Source organism: Phodopus roborovskii, unplaced genomic scaffold (genome assembly GCF_943737965.1).
Source record: "Phodopus roborovskii unplaced genomic scaffold, PHOROB, whole genome shotgun sequence".
In the NCBI taxonomy this organism is placed as follows: domain Eukaryota; kingdom Metazoa; phylum Chordata; class Mammalia; order Rodentia; family Cricetidae; genus Phodopus; species Phodopus roborovskii.
In genome coordinates this window covers 2,884,751-2,897,023 of record NW_026126444.1, presented here as the reverse complement: position 1 = coordinate 2,897,023, position 12,273 = coordinate 2,884,751, and the positions used below count along the sequence as shown (strand labels likewise).

Genomic DNA, 12,273 nt, shown 5'->3' with positions numbered 1-12,273 from the left:
TCCTGCCAATTTGTCTGTCCATGGGGGGGGTCTCTTAGAACATGGCATTATTTGGATTCTATAATCCTCATATACAGAAGAAATATACAGATTTTAATGACATTCTTTAAATATGTAGAAACCCATAATTATTTAATTCTCAATAGTGAAAAAGTATAAAATTACTGGTTGTCTCTCCCAAGCAAAATAATCAAATTTATTAGTTGATCTTCTTAGCCATTTTAGGTTTTTCTGGCATAATGTACAATTCTTATTCCAATTCGTTATTGGTTAATTATCAGTTATTCACTTTATATATATTCCCTTCCCAAAATTATAACTCTTCATGTTTGCTTTATAACCACAGTTATGAGCCCTTTTTAGACCAAGTCCACAGTCATGAGGTCATGGGGTTTGCAGGGGACTGGGACTTTCCTTACTTATGAGAGTTTAAGAGTCATCTTTTGTTTGGTGAGTTTAATTTTTTTTTCCTTCAGAAAAGGGGGGGGGTTGTAGTAGGCTTATATAACTTCCAAGATCTCTCTTATTCCAGTCTAGCATTTAATGATAAAGAGAATTTGGTAGGTGATATGAAGCCTTTCTCCCTGAGTCTTGTGGAGATTTTTCACCACGCCCAAAATTGTCTGATTGCCTTAGGTATAGGTTGTTCTTTATTGACTCTTGCCTCATACAGCTAGAGTCCCTTTTATAATATCTGCAGCCATATCTTCAGTTTCTTCAACTCAGAGGTTCCTTCTGTATTTTTTTAGTATTTTCTTCCTTTACTCATTCTATTTTCTTTTTCAAGAATGTCCTGACTTTTTTTCTGGGAAGATGTGAACATCAACATCTTTACCCCCAAATAGGGCACCGATGAAAGACCAGAAGAACAATCTACCTGACTAGCTTGGTAAATGAGTGAGTTTAAATAGGTTTTCATGACTCACGGGCATTTGTGTGACCAGAAAGCCTACCCTCACAAAATCTACCTTCCTAGAGGTCCCTGCCCAATTTACAGTTGTCTCTACTGTAGAATTTCTTTTTTGTTTTGTGACCTACCTACCAGGTTTAATCAGCTCCCCTCACCCACCTGCGGGTCTGGGTGTTGGGGGGATCCATTGAGCATGAGCAACTCACCAGTGACTACAGCACTGAGGACAGATTTCCTGTCTCCTAGTAGCCAGCCCTCACTGACATTCACTCCCATGGGAGGGGCCGTTTCTGAGAGCCCTTCCCATACCTATGACTGAATGTTGACTGTCTGAGTCTCTTAATTGTTAAAACTAAGAAGATACTATCACATACATACAAATACTTATCAAACCACTTCATAAAAGGCTCTCTAAGCTTATTTGAAATATTTTTTAAAACCCAATGGAAAATAAATATATTTTAATACATAAGTATTTTACTCATATATCATTTAACTTCTTAACCTAGCAATGAATATAAAAATCAAAAAATACTTTAAGCTTGTCAAAACTATATAACATGCTAATATAATTTTTTTATTACATTGCAATTTTCCAGTGAATGGAGAATGGAAACAAGAGAATGTAATCTTTGCTGAAAACTAAGACACTGGGCCTGGGATGTAGAATAGGGTTAGAAGGCTTCATCTAGCATATATAAAACCCCAGTGTTGACCCACAGCATCACACAAATACTCTAAAATAAAAACAAGGGCCTGCACGGTACTTTTCACTTAGCAAGGTTGAAGATATTTGATACAGACCTGAGAACACTGACACTGATATCATATCCCAGACAATGGGAATGCAAGTTGTTACCACACTTGTAGGAAAGACATTTTTTTATTACCCATCAATAAAATAATGATAGTCTAAAGTCAGGTCTATGCATGAAGAGATATTGTAAGGAAATTGCAAAAACAGATTTAAATTGGTGTATAAAACTGTTTACAAGAGTAAAATTTGGAACCAAATTAAAAGTTCTTCCAAATACTTTTTTGAAAGAAATTATATTTTGTATGAACATGAAGGGGACGTGTAAAAGCCTTCTTAAGTTCTGAAGATCACTCAAAAGTACAAAAGTGTCCTACTGCATTGTGCTTAAAACATAAGGAAAAATATGTATGGCACCTCTGTAAAGGGTGGAAGAGTGGTATGAAAAATACACCATAAAGGTGTGCTTCATCCTCCTTTCTTCCCTATGAAATACTGAATCTTCTTATTCCTTTGCTGATAACATAGATCAAAAGAAGATAAATGTACTACCAACATTATCAAATAATTATTTGTCTCTATAAGGTGTCAGTCCAGGTCCAACCAGCCTTTACTCCACCTTACCTCTTCCCAATTGGAGAAGTGGCCATCACCTACACAGCAACTGACTCATCTGGTAATCAAGCCAGCTGTACTTTCTATATTAAGGTTATCGGTAAGTCTTCTCCAAATCATGTGGTAGAGGGGTTACAAAAACAATCCCTTTGTATTTATCAGTGCCCGGGTTCTTCATCTTGGAATTGAAACCACATTCAATCATGACTTTAAAACATGGCTTCCCATACTACCTCAAAGCCACTTCCAGATACACTTCTGTTGTTGCTGTGATAAATACCCTAATCTGAAGCAATTTAGAAGAGGGAAGGTCTTGTTTGGAGTATAATTCCAGCTTACAGTTGATCACTGAAAGGAAGTTGAGGCAGGAACTCAAAGCAGCTAGTCCCCTCATATCCACAGTCAAGAGCAGAGATATCAAATGCACCCCTCTGCCTGCTCGCTTGCTTATGCTCAGCTAGCTTTCTTCATGCTTACACAGCTCAGGACCCCTATCTAGGGAATGATACCGACTACATTTAGGATGAGTCTTCCCATCTCAATGCCCAGAACAGTCTCACACAGGCATGCCTGCAGGTCTCTCAACCAAGACCTCCTTCCTCAGACGATTCTAGGTTGTATCAAGATGACAGTTAACACTCAACAGCATGCCACCCTTCAATGTGGATTCTAAGGCTTAGTAAGGTCATCAGACTTGAAGGTCATAGCCTGTGCCTCCAGCCATTTTGGCCACTCATCCTTAGTAAGCCAGTAAAGGAATCAGACCAGTACCTGAAAGAAAAATGACTAATTCATTATGGCCATATTGGAAAGAGGCCTAAAGAGATCCAGCAAACTCCCAAGTCTGTCTCTGGAGCCCTGAAATAAGATTAGAGTTTAAGTGATGGGCCAAGGAGGTGAACATCTAAGCAATCCACCTCAAAGGGTGGCTCCACCCACCATTGTCTTGACTTCAGTCACATCCTGTATTATGCCTAACACATTGTTAGAGCTGTGTGAGATCTCTTTCAGGGAGACAATCTCCTTCTCTGGCTTGTGCCTTTCCCTTCTCCCAGCACAAGATTGCCTGGATACATCTGGGGTCCATTGCTTCAATATTATGATAGACTGAGAGGCACAAGGGTTTCCTTGGAATATCTTCATTTCTGCAAGGCTACTTAGAGAGCAGTCATGACTTCTTTGTCTAATTCCATGTTCTGCAGATGTGGAACCACCTGTCATAGATTGGTGCCGATCTCCACCTCCCATCCAGGTCTTAGAGAAGGAGCACTCTGCCAACTGGGATGAGCCTCAGTTTTCAGACAACTCTGGTGAGGATGCACAGATCTTGTCGGCTGGGTAGCACTAGCCAGATTTTACTCTTAAAATCTTCTTTGAATGGCAAAAGCAATGAGTAAGTAACAGCTATGAAGACTGAGAAATGGCACCAGTGGTGTGTTTTAATACTCATAAAATTTAACATTAGCGTCTTGCTTAGCCATTGGGCTTCCTCTGTATTCAATAATCACTGGGCATTTATTAGACCTTGCTAGGTTTTGAACTTGCAGGTTTAAATGAGTTTACTAAATTGAGTCTATGATACCATGGGGATATAAAAAATGAGTTTCTACTAGCATCTCCAGTTGATTCTGTGCATTTGCTTTCATCCCCAGACCTTAGATGAATAGATTAAAACAGGCCATAGGAAGGTGAGGGAAAACCCAAGTGAACATAACTGAAGTTTATTTTTAAAAGTTTCCCTAAAACAAGAAAAGTCAGGTCAATTTCTTAAACTGTCAATATTCTAACAGACCAAGTCAAAAACTTCTGTTTATCAAAAGTCCTTAATTTAATAGGATTTTCCAATCTATTGTTTCTGTGGTACAGCCTAAATATTGGATCTTTTATTCTCTAGCAGTAGACAAATCACACAGAGTGGATTGCCCAGCCAATTTGCATGAATAGAAAATGAAAGCACATCAGATGAAAGGGTAGGGGTGTGACTGCAGAGTGATGCAAGGCAGAAATCACACCTTCTCCTCCGTCCGCAGGGGCTGAATTGGTCATTACCAGAAGTCACACACAAGGAGATCTCTTTCCTCACGGAGAAACTGTAGTATGGTATACAGCCACTGACCCCTCAGGCAACAACAGAACCTGTGACATCCACATTGTCATAAAAGGTACTCTCTCCACCAGACCCTCCCCCAGCCTAGCTGACATTTGATGCATGTGGTCACTATTGACAGAGGTGGGTGGTTGGGGGAGGTAATAGGCTGAGAGTACTAAATTTTCAAGTCCAAATGTTGACAGATTGTAAGTTTCCAGTTGTCATCCTTGAGCTTGTGACAGATCTTCTGTGAGGGTGTCTTTAATTCCTGTGTTAACTAGAGTACTCTAGAGGAAAAGAACTAGTTACAAAAGGGATTGGATGAGTTGCCTTATGGGCTTGGTGATGCAGAGAACCCAGCTGTTGCTCAGTCCAAGAAATTAGAAGCCTAAAGGGTATATCCTTCATCCTCATGATGCAATCCGAGTCCAATGATGAAGGCCTAGAAGCCCCTTGGAGAGTCACTGGGAAACTCAAAGGTTAAAAGAACCTGGGTGTGTCCAGGAGTGACAGCAGCTACAATAGATGCAGTAGTTCAGGAAGAATGGACACACCTGCTGGCTTTCTCTTCCTCCCTTTTATCCCATCCCATCTCCCAGCCTATTGGATGGAACTGCCTACATTCAGGGCAGGTCCTTTCCCCTGTTGATGACTCTCCCACTTGCCAGTCATCTCTGAAAACAACGTCACTGACAACCCTGGTGGGGCGGGGTGGGGGAGGGAGTGCTTTAGTAATCATGTAGGCATCACTCAACCCAGTCAAGTTCATAGTCAAGCTTCACCATCACAACTGCCTGCAGTTTTATGAACCTTTTCCCCTGCTGTTGCGAAGTGTTGCTTTAAAGACCCTGAAAATGTCTTTGCCACATAACGTCTATTATGCAGGTTTTATGCTTATTCAAGCAATTTTGCCAGAAACAATATTGTAAAGTCAGATAGATATACATTTTCCTTCTTATAAAATGTGCAGAACTTGTAATTGCACGTCAGTACAACTTTTCAACATCTGCCCACAATACAAGGAACCAAAAGGTAGTCAGCCCTGCTCTCCCATACTGATGCCCCTTGGGAAATGTTCCTAAGGACAGCAGGAGGCAGGAGGAGCTCTCTTATTAGCTCAGCTTTAATTCCTGGACTATGCTGCTCCAAAACTATAATTGAATAATACAGTGTTATTTTGACACAGGTTCTCCCTGTGAGGTTCCCTTCACCCCTATAAACGGGGACTTTGTCTGTGCCCAGGATAGTGCTGGAGTTAACTGTACCCTGAGTTGCCGGGAGGGCTATGATTTCACAGAAGGGTCCACTGAGAAGTATTACTGTGCTTTTGAAGATGGTATCTGGAGACCACCATATTCTACTGAATGGCCGGACTGTGCTAGTAAGTTCCAAGTCTGCAGCTTTTCAAGTGTACCACCGTGTGCCTTTCTTCGAGTTACACAGAAAATTCTCCTTAGGATGAGAATTACCTGGAAGTTTGTCATGAATGGGCAGTATGTATGGTTTAAAATACTAGCCACCAGAGTCTTGCTAGAGATTGGGTTCCTATTAAAAGGCATAACTATTTGTGTCTTCTCATGATTTACTCAAAAGTGCTGGAAGAAATTTGTGAACTTGGAATTCTCAGTCTGGAAGCATGAGTCTCAAGTCCCTTAGTGAAAGGAGTTCTCTAACTTAATATACGGTGTGGATGATGTAATACAGTAGACTGTATGGTGTCTTTAGATTTAGCTTAGATCTAGAGCTGCTCGTTCTAAGTGTGGGAGTGGGTGTAGTATGTGTGTGTGCGTGTGTAGTGTGTGTGTGGATGTGGGGTGAGTGGAGTGGGGGATGCAGTGTGCGGGAGGTAGTGCATGGGAGAGAGTTGTATTAGAGGTGGGAGTGTAGGGGTTTGAGTGGGGGTAGTGGAGTGTGTGTGTGTGTGTAAATGTGGGGGTGGGTGGGTGGAGGGGGTAAAGTGTATATGGGGACGGGATGGAGCGTTGTAGGGGTAGAGTATGTGGGGGAATTGACTGTGTGTATGTGTGGGGTGGGTGGAGTGTGGGGGTGGAGTGAGGGAGATGGGAGTGTTGAGGGTGGGGTATGTATGTGGGGGTGGGTGCAATGTGGGAGGATGGTGTGTGTGTGTGTGAATATGGGGGCAAGGGCTGGAGTGTGTGTGAGTGTGTGGGGTGGTGGTGCTGGGCCTCGAACCCCTGCATCACCACGTCCTGGACTCTAGCAGCCCACGTTGCAAGCTTTGGCTACAAGAGCAAAGCTGTCTCTGTGGAGATTATACTTCAAGGGTTACGACTACACATAATAGTTAAAACTTTGAAAGGTCTGTTAGTTGAAAATACAAACACATAATTAAAACTTATATAAATTTAAACAACTTTGATGCAGTCAAGATCAAAGGGTCTCTTACTCTCCCCAGTGCCCCTTTTCTCGTAGGACTGGAAGTTATTGAGCACTAGATCAAAGCCAACTCATCTGGGAGAAGGAGCCCAGCGCCACCACGCTGTGGTTTACTGTGGACAGTGGATGCCTGGAAACCTTCACTGCCACCTCTCCCTGCGAAAACTAAGTTTATAAGTCATGTCAGAAGCAAAAGAAGACCAACTGTAAAATACTTTTTAAGTCAGTAGACAAAGCATTAGTCCTCACTGTGGAATTACCATGCATGTGTCATGATCATAAGATTAGTCCTCCTCTAGGATTCAAGTCTGGAGTTTCCGTTTTTTCATAGAAAGCTACATCTTTGGACTGGGGGGGGGGGTAGCTCAGTGATAGAGTACTTACCTAGCACAAGAGCAAGGAGGGAGGGGGGAGAGAGGAAGGAAGAAATGAGTTTGTCTTGAAAACTCTACCCAACTGATGCCGGTTTCCCCCTATACTTTCCTAGTAAAACGTTTTGCAAACCATGGGTTCAAGTCCTTTGAGATGCTGTACAAAACCACTCGCTGTGATGACATGGATCTGCTTAAGAAGTTTTCGACAGCATTTGAAACCACCCTGGGGAAAATGGTATGTCGCCAGGAGGCCTTTGCTGTGTGGGGACACTCGGGGCACTACTAAGGCAGTCTTAACCGGTCCTCACTTCACTGGATTGTTTGTAACTGAAATTCCTACCCCTGAAAGTGTCCCTCTTTGAGATTCAAATTCATGCTTAGAATTGCTTATAGAGTTTAGACTTCTGAATTCAGTTTACATCAAAATGTTAAGTTTCGAAATAACATGAACCAGAAAGTTAAGGGAAAAAAAAAAAAGTTTAGGGTTTTTGTGATTTAAAAATACTTGTCTTATTTTTTTTTAAATCTGACAGAAAATGCCCAAAATTATTTTATGAAAAGAACTAATTGAACACTTAAAGATTTTATTTTTTGTTGTTGCATTTTGGTTTTGATTTGGGAGTTTGAGAGAAAGTCTCATGTAGCCCATGCCAGCCTCTACCTCACTATGTAGCCAAGGGTGGCCTTGAACTGCCGGTCCTTCTGCCTCCACCTCCCTAGCGACAAGATTACATACACTACAATGATTCTCAAGCTATGGGTTGCAAACCCCTCTGAAGTTTAACTACCCTTTCAAAGGTGTCACCTAAGATCACCTTCATATCAGATACTTATATTATGATTCCTAACAGTAGAAAAATTGGTTATGAAGTAGCAATGAAACTAATTTTTTGATTGTGGTCACCAAAACGTGAGGAACTGCATTAAAGAGTCACAGCATTAGGAAGGTTGTGAACCACTGAATTCCAGGCATGCACTACCACACCCAGGATGTGTCACTGGGCATTGTCTGCAGGCTTCAAGCACTTGAGGCAAGCACTCTAAAATTTTGAGTTACATCCCCATCCAAAAGGATTTTCTGTTCATAAGATGTAGAGTTCTGGAAACACGAAGGACCTCTCCCTCTCCTCCTGCTGATGGAGAGTTGAGGTCCAGGGGAGCCAAGGGCTCACCAGAAGCACACAGGGGTGTGATTTCCATGCTCTTTCTCTTCGTTCATTTGCAGGTCCCATCCTTTTGTAGTGATGCTGATGACATTGACTGCAGACTGGAGGACCTGACCAAAAAATACTGCATCGAATATAATTATGACTATGAAAATGGCTTTGCAATTGGTAATGGCCTTATTTCGCGGTGGTGGTTTGCAAGATGGAACAGCAAAGTGAAATTCCTCTGTGGGAGTGGTAGAAAACGGAAAAAGAACATTTAGTTTTTATTAATTTAGTCATCAAGTATTTTAGGATTTGGTCATGTGATAATTCATTATGGGTATCTTAAATTTTGGTATGAAATGAATCACTTCAAAATATTAGCCAAAGCACTTCATGATGAAGGTCACACTGTGATGGCAGTTTTAAAAGTGGCCTTTTATAGAATGGAATCATAACAGTCAGAAAGTAGGTAACCAGTAATTTTTATATGGCATTCAGTTGGTCACTGATTAAAAATAGTTATACATAAGGAATATCCAGATTATAAAAATTCAGTTATTAAAAAATCTAATTTTCAGTGTTTTTTTTTTCAAGTAGACAGAAATATTCTCTCAAAGATTTTCTAAGTATGGTAAATGAATTTTCCACAATTGCGATATAGTAGCTGTAAGGAACTATGTAACTGAAATCACAAAAATATCGACCCCAGCTTTTTAAATACATACAGAAAGCCAAGAAATCTTTGAAGACAGTTTACCTCGGTGACAGACTCACAAACATGGCTACTGTGTAAAGGACATGATTAAGTGTCAATATGGCCAGAACAACATGGACATCACTTAATTACTTGACACACCAGGATTTTTAATGAGTCAGATATTAAACCAGGGCATATAAGTTGTCGCACCTTATTACAGACAAAGCTGTGAAGTCAGGCTCATTATCTCTATTTATTAATGAAAGAATCAGAAGATGAAAGCAACTGGCCAAGGTTATATGATCATGCATCACACCTGATGAAGTGAAAATCTGGCTGATGATCACAGTGACATCAAGGGCACTTTGCAAGTCACACATACCCTTGCCTTCCCCAGTGACACAACCCTTCTAGCTTCCTCACCTTTAATATACGAGACAGATATTCTGAATAATATTTACAAAAGAAATTCTAACTACATTCAGTAAGCTTATAAGGCCATTTTTAAAATAGAGGACGGTATAAGGGAGTTCATTAGACTTCTGCACCCCTTCCCCAATTCCCTCTAAAGTGAGAATAATTGCCTGGTAACTTAAAGATGCTATAAATCAAGTATACTTTCAGAGGTAAATGGGTAATAGTCTCTAGATTAAATGCAAAATGCCCCCAAAATGACAATGTAAGGCTATGGGCCACACCCACATGTACACCAGGGGCAATTGAGTAAATGGTTTCACACAGTTTGACTTGTGACATTAAAACCTGAACATGGAGGAAGATGCACTTATCTGATCACTTGTTTTTCTGCATCAGGGCCAGGGGGCTGGGGTGCAGGTAACAGGCTGGATTACTCTTATGATCACTTCCTGGATGTTATACAAGAAACACCTGCAAGTGTGGGCAAAACAAGACCGGAACGGATTAAAAGAACTGCCCCATTGTCTGACCCCAAAATTCAGCTAATTTTTAACATTACAGGTAAGGATAAACTTTTCATTTGCCAAAGTAACATGATGTGAAATTTGGGGTTGGGAAGCTAGTTCTGAAACCTGTCATGCCTTATGTGTATTAGGAAGTAACCCTGGAAAAAAGTAGAGAGAACTTGGCTAACTAAGCATGGTCATGGGATGCTGTTTAGTGTCACAGATGTGTTTTCTGTTCCTTGGAGTAACCAGCACCCTGCTTTACTTGCATGTTGACAGGATGAACTAAGAAGCCTGTTTTTAAAAGCAAGAATATAGGATAATTCATTCTGTCATGCTGAATTCCCTCAATAGATGATGTAAAATCAGCATCCAGGGAAAGGATTCAAACATATTTTGTTCTTCATACTACTCAAGTGTGACTTATCCAGTAAGAGCTGATTGGCCTACTTTAATTTTTTTCTCAGGACTTTAAGATACAACTTCATTGGAAGCAAAAATTATCATAGTTAGTACCTAGCACACCGTGTGTGTGTGTGTGTGTGTGTGTGTGTTTGTACACGCATGTTTAATTTTGTTGTGTTTTTCTCTCAGCTAGTGTGCCACTGCCAGAGGAAAGAAATGATACCCTTGAATTGGAAAATCAGCAGCGACTCATTAAGACACTGGAAACGATCACAAACCGCCTGAAAAGCACTTTGAATAAGGAGCCCATGTATTCTTTCCAGCTTGCTTCTGAGATGGTGGTGGCTGACAGCAATTCCCTGGAGACAGAGAAGGCCTTTCTCTTCTGCAGACCGGGCTCTGTGCTGAGGGGACGCATGTGCGGTAAGCCAACCCTGGGACCCAGCTTTTTACTGTGCACTGGGTCAAACTAGCTGGGTACAGATGTTTTCCAAGTGTGTATAAAGAACATTGGCATGGAACAGGCACTTTGCACTTGTGTGGTTATTACTGCACTGTATTATCTCAAGAACATGAGTATATGCCATTGTTAAGGACAAGCGAAGTATTTTATGTGAGGGAAACAAATCTTATTTTCAATTATATAGCTCTTTAAGCCTCACAATGGTGATGGAGAAATGGCTCATCATCCATATTCAGCAGCTCACAGCCACTGGTAACTCCAGCTCCAGAGGTTCTGATCTCCTGGCCTGCACTGACACTTGTGTGCATGCATAGACACACAGTCATACACAAAAATAAGTAAATAAACAAACAAATAAGCAAACAAAAATTAGGTTTAAAAACAAAAAACAGCCTCATGACTTTTTTATTAGTTGCTCCAACAACAGTAGCTCCTGTATTTGACCATTATAAGATAAGCACCTCTCCCATTTTATCTTGTCCAACATATCTATGGTGTATTGTTAATATTAATACACAGTACAGAAGAGAAAAGTAGGGCCAGAGCATACTCACAGGAAGTGATATAACAGAGATTCCTAACTACACAACCAATTCTAAAATCTTATCTTTTTTCAATTAGGGTAAAACTCACATAAGTACTTTAAAATGTACAATTTGATGGCATTAATTCATTACTTCCGTCTATTTTCAGATTGCCCACCTTTCTTCCTATCTCCTTAGCCCTACCCTACACAGCTACAATTATAATCTGGATGAACTCTGACCTGCTTCCTAAAGAGGCCACACGCCACACACATACACACACACACACACACACACACACACACACACACACACACACACGTGAATGGCATGAATCTCATGTTAGTCTTCCTTAAAGCATGACCCTTGTATCTTGTCTGGGAAATCTCTGACAGTTTTTGCCACCATCTGACATCGTATGTGCTTTCCCTTGTATGACAAAATCAGTTCATTCAACTCATTGAAAGCTGCTATTATGAGCCTGCTCATAATCGTCTTGGTCACTGTTTCTCCAGTCTCAGCAGGGACTTCAGACAGCCTGTGCCAGCTTAAAATGCTTGTGCTGCATCACAACTCCGGGCCCACCCAAGTACTAATGCACCTGGCACTTTAGAGCTAGAGAATTAGAAATGCATTTTTAATAAGCACCCAGGTACTATTTGTATTCATTAGCATCTCTGAGTCAGCAGATCTGAAGTTCAGGTGTCTCTCTAGAACACTAACTTTAATAATAACCTGCTCAGTGAGTTTAACATTCTATTTGACCTCAGAATGTCCATGTCACTACAAGTTATAAAATGCAGCTGTTTCCTTGGATGCCTTCATAGGGCAAGAACACCTCAAAGCATGGCCAACGCTCTTCCTCACCTGTTTTAGTCCTGCTGTGTTGACCTGTTTCTTGTCTCTAGAAATAACATTGAAATGACACATAGCTTAATTTTATAGGGGTGAGCATGCAGAGAGACAATTTA

The 12,273-nt window shown here is 40.8% G+C and overlaps 1 protein-coding gene across 1 annotated transcript in view; it reads left to right on the top strand.

Moving 5' to 3' along the window:
* Svep1 (sushi, von Willebrand factor type A, EGF and pentraxin domain containing 1) overlaps nucleotides 1-12,273 on the top strand; it is a 158,601-nt gene that overhangs the window by 77,975 nt on the left and 68,353 nt on the right. Inside the window, exons 9-16 of the mRNA XM_051187853.1 lie at nucleotides 2,250-2,379; nucleotides 3,482-3,589; nucleotides 4,310-4,441; nucleotides 5,555-5,749; nucleotides 7,253-7,374; nucleotides 8,365-8,473; nucleotides 9,801-9,965; nucleotides 10,505-10,738. Of these exons, the coding sequence (XP_051043810.1) occupies nucleotides 2,250-2,379; nucleotides 3,482-3,589; nucleotides 4,310-4,441; nucleotides 5,555-5,749; nucleotides 7,253-7,374; nucleotides 8,365-8,473; nucleotides 9,801-9,965; nucleotides 10,505-10,738 (1,195 nt within the window). The remainder of the gene's footprint in view (nucleotides 1-2,249; nucleotides 2,380-3,481; nucleotides 3,590-4,309; nucleotides 4,442-5,554; nucleotides 5,750-7,252; nucleotides 7,375-8,364; nucleotides 8,474-9,800; nucleotides 9,966-10,504; nucleotides 10,739-12,273) is intronic.